Source organism: Jaculus jaculus, chromosome 18, assembly GCF_020740685.1.
Source record: "Jaculus jaculus isolate mJacJac1 chromosome 18, mJacJac1.mat.Y.cur, whole genome shotgun sequence".
NCBI lineage: Eukaryota > Metazoa > Chordata > Mammalia > Rodentia > Dipodidae > Jaculus > Jaculus jaculus.
The window spans coordinates 46,936,731-46,959,548 of NC_059119.1; the positions used below are offsets into that span (position 1 = coordinate 46,936,731).

At 50.0% G+C, this 22,818-nt stretch overlaps 1 protein-coding gene across 2 annotated transcripts in view; it reads right to left on the bottom strand.

Annotated features, from left to right (window-relative positions):
* Epas1 (endothelial PAS domain protein 1) overlaps nt 1-22,818 on the bottom strand; it is a 101,144-nt gene continuing 78,326 nt past the window's right edge. For both annotated transcript variants that reach the window (XM_045137426.1, XM_045137425.1), the window contains 11 exons: nt 22,561-22,766; nt 14,363-14,469; nt 7,981-8,128; nt 7,323-7,537; nt 6,267-6,460; nt 5,558-5,668; nt 4,235-4,722; nt 3,389-3,509; nt 3,183-3,306; nt 2,832-3,008; nt 1-1,718 (listed from right to left, as the gene is read on the bottom strand). In XM_045137426.1, the coding sequence (XP_044993361.1) occupies nt 1,567-1,718; nt 2,832-3,008; nt 3,183-3,306; nt 3,389-3,509; nt 4,235-4,722; nt 5,558-5,668; nt 6,267-6,460; nt 7,323-7,537; nt 7,981-8,128; nt 14,363-14,469; nt 22,561-22,766 (2,043 nt within the window). In that variant the 3' untranslated portion in view covers nt 1-1,566. The remainder of the gene's footprint in view (nt 1,719-2,831; nt 3,009-3,182; nt 3,307-3,388; nt 3,510-4,234; nt 4,723-5,557; nt 5,669-6,266; nt 6,461-7,322; nt 7,538-7,980; nt 8,129-14,362; nt 14,470-22,560; nt 22,767-22,818) is intronic.

Here is a 22,818-nt window from a genome sequence, read left to right on the forward strand (position 1 = left end):
AATAACCCTGCAAGTTCTGTTGCCTTGTGGCAAGACAACACTTCACCTACGTAATTTTTAGTTATCTTAGATTTTTTTTTTTTTAATTGGCAATAACTCCCTCTAGACCTAGCAAATTCCTGCCTGGCGTGTTTCGATTGTGGCTTTAGTGTACCCCAAGGCAGGAGTAATTGCTCATTGGTTGATTGATTGGAATTAAAAAAACAAAAACAAAAACCAAAAGGTGTTGTCCCTCTTTCCCCAGTGAGTTTCAAAAGTGCTCTGAGAACTTCCTAACCTGTACATGTTGCTCTATGTGACAGCGACCTTGGCTGGGGTTGGGGAGGGGGACTGCTCCCAGAGGCACCTGCCCCTCGGCCCAGGCGCCCCTTTGTTTCTCTGTCCAGCTCCCGAGCCACTCCATCATTTCCGAGTTCTCACCTGTTCCGTGAATTCCCACCGCCACCACCATTTTAGGGCAGTTCTGGAAAGATCCGAATGTAGAGTCCCCGAGAGTTCAGTGCACTTAACAGGCTACGTGATGTGAAGAAAAGTTAAAGCGCTTCTTCCCCCTCCCCCAGCCCACGTGCCGTCAGACCCCTGTGGCAGCCACAGCCACGAACACGCACACAGGACAGGAAGGGGATGGCTCGCAACGTTCCCACCTAAAGATTCCACTCCTGGGATCGTCACACCAGTGGCATGTCACCAAAAAAAAAAAAAAGCAAAGCCAACAGAGACCTATAACAGTACTATGCTGTACACATCTCCAGTGCCAGCAACACTGAGAAAAAAAAAAATCAAATTAACAGCATTAAAAAAAAAAAAAATCTTAGAAGTGATTTTTGTGAGCAGGATTCCATTTCTAAGTTCTTAGATATTACAAAGTACCCATATATGCTAGACACTTAACCCAGATATAAATTTTTCTTTTTTAAAAAAAAACTCAGTTATGCTTTTGAATTACAATAATAATAATAATAAAAAAGCCACATGGACAACTTTCGCAGGTAACCGTGCACACTGCAAATTCCCTTCACGTTGCTTCCCCCCATAAGTTGTATCAAAATGAGAGCAACGAATTGGCTTTAAAAAACAAACAAAACAATAAAATTTACAGTATGGTGATTGATTGTAAGGGAAACAAAGAAAAGGGCATTGAGAGGAAGTCTCAAATCAGGGTGGAAAGCACAATCCTTTTCATTCCTCTTTGGCAACAACAAAGCTCTCTCTCTCTCCCAGGACAGCCACCATGCTTTTTAGAAGGGATGCTGGGTATGAGAGACCTCCGGAAAATATAAATTAGAAGTCATTGACTGGGGGGGGGGGGATCTTATAAAAATTTAAGACTGTTTTCATCGACAGCAAAACATAGCAGATACAAACAACTATGTATTTTAAAAATATAGATAATAAAGTGAGCATCTCAGAAGGAAAAAAAAGGCCACCGCTTGGTGAGACCTGGACACAGGGGCCAGGTCCGTACAGCTTGAAGTGTGCTGGTGTTAGAAATACCTAGTTGCAACAGACGTTAGGTGAAGCTGGCAGGATGCATTGGCAGGAACGTGCCCTGCCCAGGGCCCTAGCTCAGGTGGCTTGGTCCAGGGCTCTGAGGAGGTCCCCTCCTTGCAGGAGGGTGGAGCTCCCCAGCACAGGGACGTTCACCTCACAGTCATATCGGGTCAGTTCTGGCAGTAAGTAGGGCTCAAATGATGGCCCGAGCAGTCGACTTGCCGTGCCTGAAAGAATGGATGATAACTTATTTTTAAATGTTTTTGATTATTTTGATTTGAGAGTGAGAAGAGACAGATAGAGAGAGAATGGGCGCGCCAGGGCCTCCAGCCACTGCAAACGAACTCCAGACGCGTGCGCCCCCTTGTGCATCTGGCTAACGTGGGTCCTGGGGAAATCGAGCCTCGAACCGGGGTCCTTAGGCTTCACAGGCAAGTGCTTAACCGCTAAGCCATCTCTCCAGCCGGCACCAGGGCTCTTGACCTCCCTCTGAGAACGTAGTAGCAAAGCGACATTCTGAGCCCCACCAAGAGAGCCTGGGTTCCTAGACTTTATAGGCAAGTTTTACCGCTAAGCCATCTCTCCAGCCCAATACCTCAACAGCCTGACTGAGGGAGGAGGATGGCCACAGCTTACAAAAGGTCAGGTGGGGGCTGGAGAGATGGCTTAGCGGTTAAGCGCTTGCCTGTGAAGCCTAAGGACCCTGGTTTGAGGCTCGATTCCCCAGGACCCAGGTTAGCCAGATGCACAAGGGGGCGCACGCGTCTGGAGTTCGATTGCAGTGGCTGGAGGCCCTGGCGCGCCCATTCTCTCTCTCTCTCACTCTCAAATAAATAAAAATGAAAAAATGAAAAAAAAAACAAAACGGTCAGGTGGTACAGTCCTGGTTCCCTGTGCTCATTCAGAGCCATCTTTGCTGTGACCTGTCCCTACTTGGAGGACAGGGCATGATGTCTCAGCAATGTTGAAACCCCAGGAGAGGAAGCGCCCTCCCAACCTAGGAGGGCAAGGCGTAGAGCTCTAGGCCCCTTGTCTTGTAACAGTAGGTTAAACAGAAAACGGACCTTTGGTAGTTGCATTAGTACATACGTATGTCTAGGTCCAAGCCTACAGATCCTGCTCTGATCATTCTTTAGAGGGGACAGGGCCGGGTGACTGTGACAGAGCCGCCTCTCACTCATGAGCCACGAGGAAGCTAAGCTCTATGCCTAATTTCTCTTGCAGCCTGTATTGAGCACAGTGCCTTGTGTGTGTGTGTGTGTGAGGGGTCTCAGCTCTGAAGGCGATATCCCTTTTCTCAATGCTGAACTGTGGCACCCTGCGGCTTCCCCCACACTCACCTGACCCCTTGTGAGCTGCTGGGGGGCTTAAGCCTTGGAATTGGGAGGCGTAGCACTGTGGAAGGATCCCGTTCTTTGCGGTCTCTCCTGGGCTCACGGCTGTAGATGGTGGTGGGGGTGGCGGCAGGTGTCTCAGGGGCTGGCCCAGGCCTCTCATGGGGTTTGGGGTGAATTCATCTAGGAGATCAAGATCAGAGTGGGAGTGAGATACAGGTTGAAGGGATCGAGGCTCCTCTTAGCCCAGGACTACAGAGCGACCGTTATCCCCCCACCCCGCTCGGGGGCAGCCTGTTCCAACAAGGCTTGAAAGGGGTCCTGAGTCCCCCAGCCCTTCCCCGCCCCCAGGCTCACCAGGGGGGACATTGGCTCTGAGGGGCTTGTCTGACATCAAAGGGCAGGTGCCAGTCCCGGCCCCGAGAGACTTCATGCGTTTCCACATCAAATGTGAACTGCTGCTGGCTCCCGGAGGGTCCCCCTGCGGGGAGGAAGGACAGCGTTGCCCGCGGCTCTGGTCCCGCCCCACCTCCTGCCCTGTCCCCAGGAAGGCGGTGGCTCACCGCGCTCGTGTCCTGGAAGGTTTGCTCCTCGTATTCCAGCTGGCGCTTCAGCTTCCTGGACAAGGCCAGCATGGCCGGACTCATCACATCTGGGCCCCGCGTCCCAAAGTACTTTGCAGACCTGCCAAGCCCAAGAGAAGGAGAGGGGCTGTTGGCTTCCCCTGAAGGTCACCTCTTTTTATGTGTTTTGTTTTGTTCGAGGTAGGGTCTCACTGTAGCCCAGGCTGACCTGGAATTCACTCTGTAGTCTCAGGGTGGCCTCGAACTCGTGGCCATCCTCCTACCTCTGCTTCCCAAGGGCTGGGATTAAAGGCGTGCACCACCATGCCCGTCTTAAAGCTCACCTCCTAAGACTGGAGTGACTGGTGGGCTCCAAAGTGGCTCTGCCTCACTTTACCTGATGTGATAGTGAGTGGGCCAGGCCACCCATGCCTCCCTCCACACACCCCTGAGCCACGTCCTCAGGGGTAGTCTCTGGGAGGGTTTCTTGGCTTAACCCCCTCACCAAAGCCCCGCTGAGATGCTCTGTAAAGGGCATATACTCCAAGCAGCCTAGGCGAGGAGCCACCAGGACACCTCAGGTGACGTGTGACGTAACCCGGTACCGAGCTCACTAGAGATCTATACATTGTGCCTCTCACTTTCCTGTTGGGACAATGAATCCGGGTGGTGAACTAAAGCCCCCAGAGGTCAGGACAGGGCCACGGGGGGGTAGAAGAGCCCAGGGCGTGTAAGGACACGGTAGGGGAGGGAACTTACTTCGGGCCCTGACCTGACCACCCATGGATGCGTACCGTTCCCCTCTCCCCATATCCCGGGCCGCGATCGCCGAGCATCGCCACTGACCTCATCTTGAACATGGAGACGTGGGGCGGGGTGAGGGGGGGCTCCAACTGCAACGCCCCCAAGGCCTCGGCGTGCCGCTCTTCAACAGACCACTTCGTGGGCCCAAAATTTAACGGGTCCGGGGGCCACTGGGTGTTGGATCTGCCCCCCATCGAAGAGAGGGGGGTGCTGGCTTGGCCACAGCAAGGTGGCAGGGAGCCTTTGCTCCCCGAATCGAAGAAGATGGACGACATAGGCTGGTGCTGGGGCGCCGTCTTGCTCTCCAGCTGCTGCGGGTACTTGTCCAGGAGGAAGGCAGTGTGGGTGGCCCCAGGGGCCAGCGGCTGGAAGATGCCCGTCATGGCACTGAGGCAGTGCTGCTGGGGGCTGGGCTGGGGGCTCTCTGGCAAGGGCGGCTCCTCGGGGCAGATGGGGCTCAGCTGGAAGTCCTCTCCATCCATGGGGATGTACGGGGCCAGCGTCTCCAAGTCCAGCTCATTGAAATCCGTCTGAGGAGAGATGGACCGAGGACAGTTAGACTCAGTGGCCAACCCTTGTCCCTTCCTTCAGCTCAAGTCTCCCTCTGTGTGATGTCCCAGACTCGGACGGTTCACATACATTCATGTCTCATGCCCTGCTGCGGTCACCTCCATCCCCAACCTGTGACGCCACCTCTCTCCGGTCACCTGTCACCTATCCAAACCCTGTCATGGCTTTTGGCAGGTCACCCCACTTTCTTTTCACAGGTTGCGGCTGTTCCCTGTCCTGTGACGCTGGGGTCTGCGGTGCCCACTGTGGCTCCTAAGGGGCCAAGGTCGAGCCTGCTGTTCTAATGGGGGTGGCGCCGGGAGACCACCCTCAGCCCCCCCCAGGCCAGCACAAGCAACTCGTCCTGTTTAAGTACCCAGAAACCCCATAGGAGATCCCAGGAGCAATTAAGGACTAGAGATAACAGCTAGGATAAAAGAGCAAGGTGGAAACCAGGGTAAAGACACATGGGAGAGAGTGTGGCGCTTGTCCCTGGGTTTCTGGGAAGCAGTCACCCCCCCCCCCCCACTTGCAAACCTCATCCATGAATGCAGTTTGTGCGACATCGTTACACATCACAAGGGGTGTTTTTGAGTTGTAGCTCACTGGTGCTTGCAAGCTTAATGGCTTTGTGAGAGAGGAACTGTCCTCTGTGAGTTTGGGTTTGTGCATGTGTGTGAAGCCAGTAAGGCGGAGATGAATGATCGTTAGCATTCAATGTGGAAGTACAGACATGCCAGGCTTCAGCCCAGGGCAGGAGTGGGAGAAGGGCGCTCACATGTTCCCTGTGCCCTTTGGCACTCACGCAGTACCCACCTGAGTATTGCACTCGTCCTTAGTCTCAGTGTCCATGGCAAAGAGCTTCTCGATCACTTCAATCTTGAGGTGATCTGCCAGGGTTGGGTAACAGTCTCCGGGGCTGCTAGGCTAAGGAGCAGAAGGGAGGGGAGAATCAAGGACTTGGCACGCGAGACATGGGCCCGGGCCCATTCTGCCCCACTCCGAGTACAAGCTGTGGGAAGTCAGGTGTCTACCTTCCAGAACCCCCAAGCCTCCTCATAAAGTGAGGTGCCTCTCACTTCCTAGGATGTCTGTAGCCTCCAAGGCTCTGTGACGGCAGCCTTATGCCTGTATAGGGACCAGGCCAGGTGCCCATAGCTTTTCTTTAAAAAAAAATTTTTTTTAAATATTCGACAGAGGGGGAGAGAATAGGTGTGCCAGGGCCTCCAGCCACTGCAAACACACTCCAGACATGTGCGCCCCCTTGTGGATCTGGTTATTGTGGAGCCTGGGGAATCGAACCTGGGTCCTGTGGCCTTAGGAGGGAAATGCCTTAACTGCTAAGCCATCCCTCCAGCCCACCCCTAGCTTTTTGCAGTCAGCTCTAATCCCTGGCAAGTGAGTGGCCCTGCTGTGGCGCTTGAGCTAAGCGGAGGAGGCGGCGGAGAGGTCTTCAGGCCTCTGGCAGCGGAGGATCAGGGGCAGCCCTTCTCCACGTCCCCGCACTGGTTGGGGGGGCCCTTACCGGGGAACAGCTGCTGTTGCTGCTGGTGGTACTGGGAGAGGTACTCCCTGTGGGGCCCACCTGGGGCACCGTGAAGGCAGGCAAGCTCCCAGCCTCACTCTGGGCACCGTGGCTTCTCAGCTCTGCAGTCCATGGCTGAGTGGGGGGCAGGATGGGCTTGCCATAGGCTGGAGCCTCCTCAAAGGTCTGGTTCCCTGTGGAGAAAGAGCTGCTTGGTGAGCAACCCTGCCAAGAAGGTTCAGCCCAGGATCCCTGAAGCAGTTGTACAAAAGGCCCTAAGAAGGCTCTGCAAGCAGCCTGCATGTCCCTGGGGCTTAGCTATCCAGGGTCAGGGCTTTGGCTCAAAGTGTAGGTGGGGGCTCACTAAATAAAGAAGACCCTGGGGACATTTGATTTTTCAGAGACTTAGAGTGGCTCTCCCTTGAAGAACACTCCAGAATGCAGAAGTAGTTACCAGAGGGAAATTGGCCCATCTGCCTCAGTCTCTGAGGTAGCAGTTCTCCTGTGGCATCTCAAGAGCCCAGGTAGACGGGGTGAGCACGGACCAGACTCTTGAGTCTCCCTGCAAATCACCCCCACCCACCCAGCATAAAGGCGGCAGACTGGTGAAGAATTCTTCCCAGTTTCTGGCTCCAGGATGAGAGTCGAGGAAAGGCTAAGGTTTCTGCGGGTACTAGCGGCTAATATCTCAGGGAGGCAGGCAAATGTTCTAGTGACGATGGCCTCATTTCAACCTGCAACTGTTCTCCATCCATCTCTGGTGAATCCATCCTCCCAGAGCACCTTAACCCTCTGCCTAAACCAGCAGGGGGAGGGGGCAGTATCCAATAAAGGTTTTCTTCCCCCCACCTCTGCCTCTTGGGCCTATTGGAGAATGGATCTCTCCAGACCCATCAGTGGCCGGCTGTGTGGGCCAGCTGTGGTTCTTCTGTGCTGGGCCAGGGCCAGCTCTGGTCAAGCAGAAACTTTAGCCCAGGAGACCCGTTATATAGCAAGCATTATCTCCAATTCCCCCAAGTGCCTTTTGGACCCAGCAAGGGTAGGGTAGTGACCTACCGAAATCCAAAGAGATAATGGCATCTCCTGGTGTTGGGGCCAACTGGGCCAGTTCCTCGGGCTCCTCCTTCAGCTTGGTGAACAGGAAGTTACTCTTGTCCGACATGGCCATCTCGCTACTGTTCTCAAAGATGCCGTTCATGGCTATCAGGTGGGGCTTGAACAGGGATTCTGTCTGGTCCATGGAGAAGACTACATCATTCTTCTCGATTTCACTAATGGGAATAAGAGAGCCGTTCAGACCATCTGTATGTTCCGACAAAATCCCCTCTCTGACTGCCCAGTCTCTTAGGCACAAAGATGGGAGGACGCTGTGTTGGCATTTTAAAATGGAAAAATGAGAGCAAGTTCGCTGCGGAGGCAGAGACGGTGCTCTGTACCCCTGAGCCACATGGGGCACACGGGAAAGGCCTCTCACATTTTCCCTCGTAGCTATGGAAGGAATAAGATCTTTTCTCTAGGGAGCGGGACCCTTCCTCTTGCTTGTTTCTCATTCAGAAAATATTAGACAATTTCTGTGTGCTAGCTGCCCTGAGATAAGAAGTTATGGGGGAAGTAAGAAGCCCAGAGGACCCCACTGAGCCTAATGCTGAGAGGCGAGGTGCTCCCTGGACCCTGGGTACACCCGGCTTAGGGTCTGCCAGCCCTGTTTACTCACCTTAGGACATAGTTGACACACATAATGCACTGAGGTTGAAGGTTGCGGGGATTGTAAATGACCGTCCCCTGGGTCTCCAGCCAGACGTAGCCCCCATGTTTTGCAAGCATCCGGTACTGTCCACTCACCACCTGTCCCTTGGTGCACACTAGGGGAAGAGATTTTATTTATAATTTTTATTTATTGCACTTTTTTTTCTTGGGTTTTCAAGGTAGGGTCTCACTCTGGCCCAGGCTGACCTGGAATTAACTATGTGGTCTCAGGGTGGCCTTGAACTCACGGCCATCCTCCTACCTCTGCCTCCCGAGGGCTGGAATTAATGGCGTGTGCCAACATGCCCGGCCTTATTGCAAATTTTATTCTTTGCAAGCAGGAACAGAAGATGGGCACACCAGGGTCTGTAGCCACTCCAAATGAACTCCAGAAGCATACGCCACTTTGTGTATCGGGCCTTATGTGGGTGCTAGGGATTTAAACCTGGGCCTTCAGACTTGCAAGCAAGTGCCTTAACCACTAAGCAATTTCTCCAGCTCCCTGAGTAGTTTTTCTTTCTTTTTTTTTTTTTTTTTAATTAGTATCCCTGATTTTCCTAGGTCATCTGTTAGGCCTGCTACTTTTGGGGGTCCTAGCAAGTTGGAAGCAAACCACCCCATTCTCTAGCTGTAGTCAAGAAAGACTTAGGGCCCTACAACCACCTCCTAAACCATCATAAGTCACTGAAACTCTTGCCTGCGTATGCTGTCTTTTCTAGTCCAGAATACATTATCTGCTTTCATTTAAAAGAGACTGACAGGGCTGGAGAGAGCACTTAGCTGTTAAGGCGCTTGCCTGCAAAGCTGACGAACCCACACAAGCCTACGCGTGCGTCTGGAGTTGGTTTGCATGGGCTGAAGGCCCTGGCCTGCCCATTCTCTCTCAAATAAAAAAAAAAATAATTAAAAGATGAGATATCCCTTTCCCTGAGCTTGGACTAATTTTAGAAACTTTTTTTTTTTTTACATTTTATTTATTTATTTGAGAGCGACAGACACCGAGAGAAAGACAGAGGAAGACAGAGAGAATGGGCGCGCCAGGGCTTCCAGCCTCTGCAAACGAACTCCAGACGCGTGCGCCCCCTTGTGCATCTGGCTAACGTGGGACCTGGGGAACCGAGCCTCGAACCGGCGTCCTTAGGCTTCACAGGCAAGCGCTTAACTGCTAAGCCATCTCTCCAGCCCTAATTTTAGAAACTTTTGAGAGCTTTCTGGACTGCCTGTTTTCTTGCATTCCCTGGCCATTCAGTGTGCAGCGTGCTTGAGCCCAGAAGCTCCTGGGAGAGCGGGCGTGATGGGAAAATGACTCGGGTCCTTGGTTTGCTTTCCTCCTCGTCAACAATAGACGTATTAATGACGACAGCAGTAGGTGTACATGGCCCATCAGCTACACAGACATTTTTCTCAAAGCTACTGTAAGTATCGTCGTGGCCAGTCCCTAGCCCGGATTGTTACGTCACCTCTAACTTTATAGACAATGCCACCAGAGGCCCCCATCCAGGTCCTCTGTAAGCACTGTCTCCCTGGGAGCCCCCTCCCTGTTCCTCAGCACTATGTATGAGGGGGGAAAACATTTCACAAGCCCCTGCAAAGTGCAGGAATCACTACAACGTGCACAGAGCTCCACGGTACCCAAAACGCTCTGGTGACACGAAACCATTTTGGCCCAGCAATTCTATCAGTGCTTGGCACACGGAGAACTTATGAGGATGAGTGTCACCTCACTTAACAAGCAGGGCCCGTGAGCTCTTATTCCCATTTCACATCTGAAGAAATTGGCCCACACCGATTCTCTCTGCTTAACATTATTGGCGTTTTGTTGACAGCCTGCCGGAGTAGAAGCAGGGTGAAGGATTAGAGCTCAAATTAGGCTTTATTAGCTTTTCACTAAAGAAATTTTAAAAAACCTTAAATTTAAGCCGGGCGTGGTGGCACCTTTAATCCCAGCATTGAGGAGGCAGAGGTAGGAGGATTGCCATGAGTTGAAGGCCACCCTGAGACTACAGAGTTAATTCCAGGTCAGCCTGGACCAGAGTGAGCCCCTACCTCAAAAAACCTAAATTTTAATTTACCTTTCACAAAAAGTATACCCATTTTCAGCATGGAGTCCAATGAGTTCTGACAAACACAGCGGTGTATGTTTAAGCATTGAAGACATACAATTTCTCCATAGCCACCAAAGCCCTCTGCCTCTTGGCAGCTAACCCCATTCTCACTTACTACTGATCTTTTTCTGTCATGAAATAATGTCCTTTTCAGGTTGTTGTTTTTTTTTTTTTTTCAAGCTAGCATTTCACGCTCACTCAGGCTGACCTGGAATTCACTCTGTAGTCTCAGGGTGGCCTCGAACTCATGGCGATCCTCCTACCTCTGCCTCCCGAAGGCTGGGATTAAAGGCGGGTGCCACCACGCCCGGCCCTTTTTAGGTTTTTAGAGATGTGCAATCGTGCAAGATTATGGAGCCTCTTGTGTCTGGATTCCTTATACTCAGCATGGTTTTGAGATCGCCTCTTTCTGTTGCATGGCTATACCACTACCTGCCTAGCCATGACTGAGGTGTTACATCGCTTAGCTTTGAGTTCTGCTGATGAGCTTGCAGTAGCCATTTGTGTACAAATGTTCTGGAATGGCTGTTTTTCTCCTGAGCGCCATTGGGGGATCAAGTGCTGGATTATGTGCTAAGGACACGTTTACATTATGGAAAAGAATTGGCCAGCTTCCAAAGTGGCTGTACCACCTTAATGTAATCTCTCAACCAAACCCTATGCCCACTGAGAGGTCATCTTCCAGCATGAGGAAAGCTAAGGCCCTGTGACTTGCCTCACGTTACACAGCAGCAGGATAGGGACAGTCTAGATAACCCATCTCGTGAGTCAAGATAATGCTCTCCCACTGTACCACCTTGAGCCAGAATTAAATGGAAGGCAAAATCCAATGTTGCCTCTCTCTTCAACCATTATGGACTCCTTGTCCAAGGGGAAAAAAAGAAAAAGAAAATTTGTCTTCTCTAAACTCTTCCTTTCTTGGTGCCTTGAGGCTTTCTACCGCAGGAAAGTGATTCTTGTACAAATCCAAGTGCTTGAGAGTAACTTATTTACAAGATTCTTAATGCAAACCAAATTCAGGGCTTGCTTTTAATTAAACAGTCCACCGCTAACTGTGTTTCTAGTAATTACAGGCAAGGGCCTGCTCTGGCCAGAGGACCTGATTCACACCAGCTTTCATATCATCTGTTCATTAATGCGAGCCTTGGTGAGGGGGCCTGTTCCTTGGTAGGGAGATAGGCTTTTTATGGCCTTTAATCTTGTTTTCCTAAAAGCATTTAATGTCCTCGCACAACAAAGGGAAGCAACCCCATTGCCCCTCCTCGGAGTAACAATGTCTAAATTACTCCTCCATTTGGAAATAATGGCTTTCAATTATCTAAATCTGGTTGAGGGCTGAGCTTCCCCAGGTATTTCAGTGGGTAACATTGAAAGGCTCAGACATGCGTACATGGGTGAACTTGACCAGAGCATGAGTGTGAATCTATAATGCAACATTATCTGCAGAAACAGGGGTGTGGGGGGGAGAGGGAGATGCACATATTCTGTAGACTCCTGCAGCTGACGCTGACATTATTCTCACCCTATGCTGACTTGGCTCAGCTGCATATAGGTCTGCTGGCCCCAGCTCTATTTTCTGCTTACTCAGGGCAGTTTTATTACTTAACTCCACTGGCAAAGAAGGGAACCTGTGTTTTCATGTGGGCTGTGAATTACCTTTAAGTGTGCCTGGAGCTTGGAAACATGGAGTCTGTAAAATCAACAAAAACCAACCCAGGGCTGGAGAGATGGCTTAGCGGTTAAGCGCTCGCCTGTGAAGCCTAAGGACCCCGGTTCAAGGCTCGGTTCCCAAGGTCCCACATTAGCCAGATGCACAAGGGGGCGCACGTGTCTGGAGTTCGTTTGCAGAGGCTGGAGCCCTGGCGCGCCCATTCTCTCTCTCCCCCTCTATCTGTCTTTCTCTCTGTGTCTGTTGCTCTCAAATAAATAAAAATTGAACAAAAAATATTAAAAAAATAAAAAATATATATAAAAAAAAACCCAACCCAAAACAAAAAGCATGTTTGCCCCTGGAATTAGCTAAAAATCTATGACAACTTGTTATGGTAAAGTCCTTTAAATTTTTTTTTTTTTCTGGGGCTGGAGAGATGGCTTAGTAGTAAAGCGCTTGCCTGTGAAGCCCAAGGACCTATGTTAGCCAGATGCACAAGGGGGTGCACACATCTGGGCTTCGTTTGCAGTGACTGGAGGCCCTGGCGTGTCCATTCTCTCTGTGTTTGTCACTTTCAAGTAAATAAATAAAAATAAACAATTTTTTTTCATTTTCTGATTTTCATTCATTCATTTGGGACACAGAGAGAGGGCCTTTAGCCCCTGCAAATGAACTCCAGATGCATCTGGCTTACATGTGACCTGAAGAATCAAGCGTTGGTCCTTAGGTTTTGCAAGCAAGCATCTTAACCACTAAGCCATCTCTCCAGCCCAGGAGTTCTAAGAAAAGGATCTTTTCATATGCCTGGTAAGAACTCATCATTTTGGTTCCCTCTGAGAGATGCTTCTATTTGTTCTTTCAGAGAAAATAAAGTACCATTCTGTCCTTTAATAATTCCCAGAAACTAAAAAAAAAAATTGCTCCCTGTTTTGAATAACCCTTCCCCAAAGGAGGCAGAGAGGCCCAGAAAGCCAGAGCCTGAGGTTATAAAGCCAAGTGCATGTACCCCTTAGGAGCAGGAAATGCAAAAGCTTGGAAACTCAAGGCCGGAGCCACACGCGGCAGTATTAAAGGTCGGGGAGAGACGTGGAAGATGGGGGGACTACCTCCACTATCCTTCAGCAGGGCTGGGTTGAGGTGTGTATTTTGCTAGGGATCACAGTAAGAAACGTGTCTGAAATACAAGGGTCCCTGTCATGTTATCAGATCAGATGAAACTCCAAGGTCACAGAGAGGCAACGGGGAGACCAATTTGAAAGTAAAGATCTGTTTCCCCGACAGTGAAGGAACTAAGCTCGCAGAGCAACTGGAGTGGCTGATCAGATGCTCTGAGCCTCGGCTGTGGGATAGAGGGTTAGCACTAAGTGCGTAAACACAGCCGCTCTTCTGTTGCCTGCAGGGCTACTGGGAAGGAAGATGGTCAGATTTTACCCACTGATTCTTCCTGTGCACGGCTGGGGCCATGTTTGGAAGCATTCTTTCCCCAAACCAGTTTTGCTTTAGGTGGTATAATCACTCAGAGTTTTGTACTGCCCTTAACACTATGAGATAGATTGAGGCTAAATGGATGGACTGCTCCACTTTCAGGGGTCCCAAGTCTCCCTTTACCTCAAACAAGACTCCCGAGGGTAGAGATGCTGACGGGTTGGAGGACTTCAGAATTGGGAAACATCGCCAAGGGAAGAAGACTCTAGAACCGCCTTGTCTGATAAGGGGCGGCCACAAGCTGAATATGGCTATTTAAATTCCTTAACATTAGATTATTTCTAAGAAATCCAGTTTCTTGGTGTCAACTGTGGCCTATGTAAACAGGAAATTTCAGCAGCCAGGCCTGTTCGAATAGCAAGTTTTCTTCCTATGCCTATCACATTGGGCTAAGTGGACAGCTTGCTTTCAAGTCATGTTGATCCAGCAAGCAAGCTGAGAGAGCCCTGGCTGGCTCAAGGCCTATGTGACATGGTCCTATTGTACCTACCCCACAGCTTTACTCCATCCTTCTCCACCTTTTAAAGCGGAGCCAACTAGAGCCCTTTCCTTCCCAGCCCGCCTCTTCTCTGAACAATTTTGTAGCAATAGCACAGACCCAAGCAGATTATGCACACTGTCCAGGGCTTGGCCTCGAAAGTTGCATAGACTGGGGGCTGGAGAGATGGCATAGCAGTTAAGGCATTTGCCTGCAAAGCCAAAGGACCCAGGTTCGATTCCCCAGGACCCACCTAAGCCAGCTGCCCAAGGGGGCGCATGTGTCTGGAGTCCATTTGCAGTGACTGGTGGCCCTGGTGTGCCCATTCTCTCTCTCAAATAAAGTTTTGTTTTTTTTTTTAAAATGTTGCATAGACTTGACTGCGCTCAGTGTCACTGAGAAGTAGGGACTGGAATCAAGCCCATTCTCCAAGCTGGATGCCTTTCCTAAGTCACGTGTAACTGTGGTTCTCTAACCATCTTGAAGGTGTGTGGATGTGGGCGTGTGTCTTATTTTTCCTATGCCACAGGGCAGCTTTGGAAGGAAAAAACCCAGACCGTCTTGTCAATCATCCCCTGCAAGGCCCAACTGCCCGGACATAAGCTGCCTATCACAGAGTTGTGGCACTTACAGTTTTGGTGACTTTTGGTCATGGTCTCGGAGTCCAGGGCATGGTAGAACTCGTACGCTGAGCGGCCAAGTAACTCCTCGGGGTGGTAACCGATCAGTTCTGTGATTCTGCCAACATAGCAGGTGGGAAGGGAAGACCATGTGAACTTGGCACATCATGTGGGCACGGGAGGTCTCAAGTTAGAAGAAAATAAAAAAAAACTACCCATCTCAACGCACACCATCTGGGGAGTGGACACCCAAAGGTCCCTTAGCTGAGGGGAAGACGGGACAGTCTGCACAGCCCATAGATATTCGAGCACAAGCCTTTCTCATTCCACCTGCCACCAAGAGCCCCTGGCAAGGGCTCACACATCCCACTGCCATCATCTTGAAGGACAGACTTCATGACCACACAAGGCATTGCAGGGTCAGAACATGATGGAGAACGGAAGGTGACATAAGGGAAGACACCTGTCCTGCAGCCGTCCGCTGTTCAGGTGCCCTCAGATACAGGGAGAGTGGCTGGTGGCTGCCTCTGCTTGTCCCCACTCAGCTCCAGGAAAGGGAGGAGACACGGGGGATCAAGGGGAAGAAACGTAGAATCAGTCCTCCCTCATAAACAGGTGCCCGCGCAGGACGCCATGTCGCTGCCTTCATTCTGTATCGAGGGTCTTGTTTCAGGCGGGAAGTGGTCAGGGAGAGCCATGGAACAGTAGCGAACCCCTCTGCGACGGACGCGTGTCCCCATCACGTCATCCCTACATATTATCTTTGGATACCTCACTTCCCCCCCCACCCCTCAGAAGTGCACTGTCCCGTTTACTTCACGTATTGGAAGTTTGAAATGATACTAGGGCCTCCTTATGACAACTCTGCTTGAGAGCACATGGCTTTTGGGCATGGACTTGTCTCTGTGTCCACGCTAGGGCTAAGGACCTGGAGGAGGTGAGCGCACAAGCCCTGGCTGCTTGGTCACAGGGTCCTTCCTTCCACGCAAGGTCACACGCACGCATCTGTCCCACTCACTACAACGGAAGTTCCGTTTCCAGCCTGCCACTCTCCGAGATCATCACCCATAGCTGCCCTCGATCATCTACCATGGCAAGAGCAAAATACCAAACTTCTCAGCAGCCCTACAATAGCCTTAGTTGCCAAAGAAATGGGCAACATGCCATGTGCCCTTCTGCCCCTATTCTGGTAGGATTGGCTCGAGGTGAGGGCTCACCTTCACACAACCCTCTCCAATTCCCTTAGCCCTTACAGGGTCCCAAAGGAAATACACGGTGCCACCAGGAACAAGGCATTTGTGTCTCTCCATCTTCCGCTGTCCGTCTCTGAACTTGGGGTCACTTCCACTTTGCACCTTCCTAAGTACTGCCCAGAGCCCTGTCAATTCACAATGCCACCAAGGAGGCTGCCGCTAACCATCTGCCTACATGTGCGTGTACGCTCAGGTAAGGGGACACAGTCTCGGCTGTCTCCGTTCTCTAAGGTGCTTGTTACTGGACTGAGCAGAGAGGCTCAGCAGGTCCCATGTCCCCTTGCTCGGCCGCGAGCAGAGAGGTCTCTCAGTTCATAGGCTGTTTATATGAACTCTGGGGGGTGGGCACCCAAAGGTCCCTTAGCTGAGGGGGAAGACGGGACACTCTGCATAGCCCAGTAGCGTTCCTGTTGGGTCAAACACATTTCAAGGCTTTGAGAATCAGAACTGTCGCAGGAGCCCTAATGACAAGAGTGGCTCGTTAGAGGGTCACTGATTTGCCAGGCAAGCTGCTTGCATTTTGGGGGCAGGTCTAGATTTTTCTAGAACGCTTTGATCTTGAATCGACTGGCATTCTAGGGAAGACATGAGATTCTATTTCCTTTCACGATTAGGATCTTAAAATGTTCAAAGTAAACATTTGTAACCAGCCTCGTAATAAGCTTTTTTTAAAAAAATCTAATTTATGTATCAACCATTCAAAGACACACAATGGGGCATGTTTTGGAAGAGGACAAACAAACCTGTATTTCAGAGTTACCACATCTCTTCCCACTGGCAGCTTTCATTTATCTTGTCCACTAAAATAAATATTTAATGTCTCCCTCCTCATTCCTTTAAACAGAGTACAGTAAAAACTGGGGAAACGCATAGATCCCAAACACAATTGAAGAACATTCAAGCTGTCAAACTTCACAAAGCCAGGAAACCCCAACTTCAAGCTAATGACCCCGTTCCGCCCCAACTGCAGGCAAGGAGACGCCGGCGGTGAGGTTAACGAACCCGGCTTGTTTATAGCGCTGGCTGCTACCGTCTTCCCGGGGGATTCACCCGAGCCAGGGCTGTGATAAGAGTGCCGTCTGCTCCCTCCATCGGGGCAGGGGACCCATCTCTTTCCTAATTAGGGACCCATGGGTCGCTGAGGAAAGAAAGCAATCGAGGGTCACCCATCAACCCAAAAGTCAACTCAGAGGACAAAACTATGGAAGGACTGAGTTGGCCAGATCTCAGAGATGAAGACAGAGGAGCGTTGGAGACAAAGACAGCTCCAAGGAGGCAGAAGAGAAAACAGAAAATACCAACAGCAGTGGGTGGCTTGGTTCTGAAGTCACTACCCCGACTCTGGCCTTCACAGTGAGATGTGCCTACATACAAAATGGGAAATGACTGGTCACCCCCAATTGCTCCTTACTCTCAAAAATGCCTGCAGGTGCTGTTTGAAATTGGCTCCTTGAAGGAGGGGGGGCTGGAAGGAAAGCATTCTGTGGGTGCCCCCCTCAAGAGGCAGAGGAAACCAGGCGCGAGCTTCGCAGGGCTAGCTAGGTCTTTGGGTGTCATGGGCTGTGGCAGTCAAGTTCCCCCTGCTGTGTCTACCTCCCTACAGGAGCAAAGACGTGCTAAGTAAACTAGGCATATGCACAAGATGGCTAGAGAGCGCTTACACCATTCCAAGAAGATAAGCTTCATGTACCCTTATAATTTGCTTGTTTTCCGAAAACTGCTTTCACGACTATAAATACTTGACTGAAGTTTGCTCTTCCCTTCCACTAACACCCCGATTCGCTTGTTGAGGCTTCTATACATGCTTATAAACTCTGGTAACGCGCTTCCTTATTATCCAAACTATTCACTAACTCCCGTTCCGGCGCCTGCTCACTTAAATACGTTTTTAATCTAGATCGTGTTTGCTTTAAACAGACACCCTTAAGCCCCATGCTTTTCTAAAATACAGTCCAATTACGTGAAATATATACAGCCACCTCTACGGTTAATGAAAAATCAATTTCCATCTGGTCTGTGTGGCACAGTGCCCACAGGGTACATTTATACAGTGGAAAGTGGCCAGGGCTACGTACTGTAGCAATCTTATCCTCCAGGACCCAGAAACAAGTGGTAAAAAGCAATCGGCCAGGAGTTCTACTTAGCAGGAAGCAGGTTTGGGGATGGTGAGATCTAGTGAATTTTGAAATAAATTTTTTGAAGAGAATTTATGGAGGGGCCTCTTACGTTATTTCTAGAAGAGGTGCGCATTTCTTTTTCTCACGCACTGGAACGCGGTTAGGGCTCATCCCACAACACTGCCAGCTAAGCAGATTCCTGTGCACATGGAGCCCATTAAAGCTCCTTCTAGTGGAGGCTTGGAAGAAAAATCTACTATAAGGCTTGCAAAGTACTTAAAATAGACTACATCTGAAACTAACATAGATGCAATGCCTTAATGTGAAATGTCACCTTCACGTCTATTCTCTGAATGGCAGTAAAATAAAATAACTTGTTAGATGTGCCCAAAGTCAGCCCACTTTATCCTCTGGCTTCTTAAAAACCTTACAACTTTTTTTTTTTTTTTACATATTTTATTTATTTATTTGAGAGGGAGAGAATGGGTGCACCAGGGCCTCCAGCCACTGCAAACAAACTGCAGCTGTGTGTGCCTCCTTGTGCATCTGGCTTATGTGGGTCCTGGGGAACTGAACCGAGGTTCTTTGGCTTTATAGGCAAGTGCCTTAACCGCTAAGCCATCGCTCCAGCCCCCAACTTCTGGTACTTTGTAAGTTTATTGAGATTCTCTTTATGTTACTCAACTCTTCCCTTGCTTTTACCATTCCCTACTAATCCTAACATCTTTGGATTTTTATTGAATTCATCATAATCCTTACTGGAATAATTTGGGGTGCAGTGATCTTACTGAACTGTAAACATTGCTTTTATTTCATCTTGTATCGCCTTACTCCACAGAGATGAAATGACCCTCTTTATTAATGTGAAAATGTAATTTTAATCTTCATACCTACTTGTAAGAGACAGGAAGATTCACAGAACTCACAAGGTCACAGTGGAATAACATGCGAATTGGCATCTTGGCTGCCCTTAGGCCGCTAGATGGCATCTCCACATGAACTTACCAACCACCTCACTTTAAACTATCTAAGAGCAACTTTTATCTTTCTTCCCAGTAAGTGGAATGTTCTGTTTTGTGCTGTTGACTTTGATTTCACTGAGCTGCTTATGTCTCGAGCCCTAGACCCTTAGCTGTTGGGGAATACTTACTTCTTGGCTATAATAGCTGCGGGCACAGGGTTAGGTTAAGAAGCCAGTGTTCATCTATAGCAGCTCATGAATTGCAAAGCAATTGAATGGAACCCTTAACGTTCACGTCTTAAGTGGAGGCAATTACAATGACGCTGATCATGAAGGGCTTTAGCATTTAGGAGGCCGAGGACAGGAGCAAATTTGAGGGCAGTCTGGGCACAAAGAGAGAGGAAGGACTAAGAGGGGAGAAGACAATAACTTTTTTCCCCCCTTTTTCTCTTAACTATAGAAATTTACTCTTGTTGTCTAAGGCAGTTGATCAGGCATCTTTCATCTGAACTGACATTCACAATACGCCAACATGACCATTTGACAGTTTCGGATTTTGGAAGATTTTAGGCAACTGCTGAACCCATCTCTCCAGCCCAAATGTTAGAAAATTTAAAATGTGGGGGTTCAACTAGTAAGTCTATGCAAAAATCATTGAAAACCACCGGAAATCTGAAACAGTTTTGGTTCTAAACATTTTAGATGAGAGATACTAAACCAACATACACAAATGTGTTTGATGGGTAACTTGCTGTAGACTTTGTGGTCAGGCTGGGTTAGGATGAGACCCTGCCGCAAAAGTCATGATGATTCTCCTACCTCTGCCTCCTGAGTGGTAGGATTACAGAAGTGAGCCACTGTACCAAGCTGAAATTTTATTTTATTTTATTTTATTATTTTTATGTTTTTGATTTTTTTGAGGTAGGGTCTCACACTAGTCCAGGCTGACCTGGAACTCACTAATATAGTCTCAGGGTGGCCTCAAACTCACGGCAATCCACCTACCTCTGCCTCCCAAGTGCTGGGATTAAAGGTGTGTGCCACCACACCCAGCTTCTAAGCTGCCATTGAAAAATAATTTCTGCTTCGAATAATTAATAGAGAATTTCACTGTGTCCTCTGAACTTTTCCTTTGCTTTCAGATGCACCAGAATGGGCTGTTTCGCAATGGATTGTGGAATAGCAAGTTCAACATGAAATCAGAGGACTGTTTTCTCTCCTTCCTTTTTTTGGTATGGACCTATCTCCTTAGATATACTAAGACCAGAGACACAAAGAAAATCACCAATCCACCTTAAAAGTTATTTGTGCACTCTAATCACCTAATTTCCTTTAGGGGAAATCATTGCTTCCCCTGTGTCAGGTAGCACCCAGCCAAGTGGATTTGATGGTCAAGATGGAGGAAGGAGCCTTCTCCCATGAGCCGTCCTAGGTAGGGGGTTGGATTTGAAGCATTTCTCCCGGAAGGGCATTGGGAAGTTCATAATCACATGTGTGAGAGTGTATACGTGTGCACACACTTCTCTCCACCCCCATATAAAAAGGGGAACCCAAATAAGCTCCCGAGTGCCTGCCCCCCTCCACCCCCGCCCCATAAAAAGCCGCCCTCATTAAAACGATTGAGCAATACCACTGAGGGATTAAGCACTTAAAATAGGTTTCTTTACAGACTGTCTAAGCCACATACATGTCCTGGTTAACTAATCCGCTAATCGGTTAAACACACACCTTCTGAGCGGCCTGGAACTCCTGTGCTTCCACACCTCTCCGGCGCCACTCAATTCAGAGTCAGGACCATATACACTCAGTGCCTTAAAGGCAAGTTGATGCTAGCCTTGTAAGCAATATTCTCCTCCACACTGAAATCACCAAACTCCAAAGCATAGGCTCCTTTAAGCCAGTATCTCCTCTGCCTGCCAGTCAGCGACAATAGCTTCTTACGTCCCTTTAGGTGCCTAATTTCTTATGGCTTGAACCCAATGGAATGAATTAGCACTGAATTACCCTTCCCAGGGGATCTTCTGATTTAACAAGAATCAGTCCCACAGGTTCCTCCCGCCCCCCCCCCCCAATCTCTTTGCTCTTATCCACAGGGCAGGGGAACGATTTTGAAGTCAGCTGGGGTTCCCCCAGCTACCCTGGCTGCAAACTATCCCACCTCAACGCCGGCAGCATGGGCCAGGCTTGGGGGCCAGGAGCACATGTCAGAGCTGTCTGCACAACAGTAACAGCAATTCTAGAAACGATCGTCAGCGGCTGGAGAGATGGCTCAGCGGTTATGGCGCTTGCCTGCGAAGCCGGAGGACCCAGGTTCGATTCTCTGTGCCCTGGGCAAGCCAGGTGCACATGAAGACATGCATCTGAAGTTTGTTTGCACTGGCTAGAGGCCCTGGTGTACACATTCTAATAAAAACAAATCTTTATATATGCATATAAAAGGCTGCCAATGCTAATGGAATCCCGGTTTCTCTCCATGTGAGACTATCTGCTCTCTCTTCCCAGTTCCTGGCTCTCTTGTGGTCAGAACTGGGGTGGGGGTAGGAAGGCTGCAAGGATGCTTTTACAACAGTTCTGGCTATAAATGATGGCCAGTTCCTAAGAAGTGACCAACCACCCCCAGATCCACCTATACCGAACTGAGAAACTGAGCCTGGACCCAGGAAACAGAGATGCCCTCCTGGAATGTCTGGCTGGGAGAGAATGGTAATGGGCCTAAGCGAGGCTAGGCAGAGGCTCCCGTTTGGGGGTTCAGGGGTTTCCTGCAGGCAAACATAGTCACGGGCAGTGACTAGAAGCCTCGCCCCGTGCTGTGGGGGTGTGCTTTTTCCAAACGCTTTCACAGCCATGACCCTTATCTCAGAATGACCCTATGTGAAACAAGCCAGGTATGTGTTACCCACTCCGGGGGTCGGGGGGGCAGAGTTGCGGGAGGTACAGTGTAGACTTTGGATAGTGCAGATGGCTGAGGTCCTGCTGGGCAAGCTCTGCCCTGAAGAGTGCCCCCAGGATATGCCAGTGAGCAAGATACAGTAGCAGTCACGCGAGGCAAGCTAACCCCACATTCGGTCCCTCTTCCCTTAGCTTTCATTCCTTCCCGCCCTGGCCATGGTCCATCACAATCCATTCTCCCTGGCTTCCTCCTCCACGCCCCAACCACCAGGGTGAAGGTTAGCAACGGTGCTGCAGTTTAAACACACTCTTTGCTCAGTGACAAGCCTGGCCTGCCTCTCCTCCCCTGGGACAATGTTCTAAGTCGAGCTAGCAACTAGAGGCGCCATACCTTCCCTTTGCAGTCTTGGGTGTGCTCTGAACTTGAATCAAGTTAGGAACGACAGCTACCACTGACCATGCGCTACCAGCCCGAGGGAAGTGTCCAGTGGGCCTGGAAGAGGCCAGCTTAGCTTCCTCCATTGCAGTCTTTGCCAGGGGGCAAGGCAGAGGGGAAGCGCAGGGGGTCAGGGAGAGCTAGCCAGCACAGATCCGTGCCCAGATCAGAACCCCGTATTCCTGGCTGGCCTGAGACTGGAGAGCACTTACGGAAATGTCTAGAATCTCGCCATGTGGGATAGGAGACTGCCCTAGAAATTCCCCCGGGGAACCAGATACGTACGTGGACAAATAATGCACATACCACCATGACGACAAAGTCCCGTCAGCTCTGCAGACAGAGTCTCGGGCGGCATTGATGGGACACTACCGCCCTTGGTACCAGGCGCCTCAGGGGAGGATTGATGAAGTGACACATGACACAGGCCCAGCAAACTTGCACCCATCCCTTACTGTAGGTACAATCATCCACACACACACATACACACACACACATTCTGTGGGTGACGCCCCTTGCCTAGCGTACACAGTGCACATGCTCAGAGTCCTACCTGTCATCGCAGTAGTTGAACTTCATGTCCATGCTGTGACGGCTCAGGAAGGTCTTGCTGTCCAGGGGGATGTCCATGTGGGACGGGTGCTGGATGGGCTCACACGTGATGATAAGGTAGGACAGCAGAGGGTCCTTGTAGCCACAGAGGCTATTGTGAGGGGGACAGTTGCTGCAGACTTTCACCTGGCCAGTGCAGTGCAGGACCTGGGGACCAGCCACGGAGGTCAGAGGGGACCCAGAGTGCTGTGAGCATGGG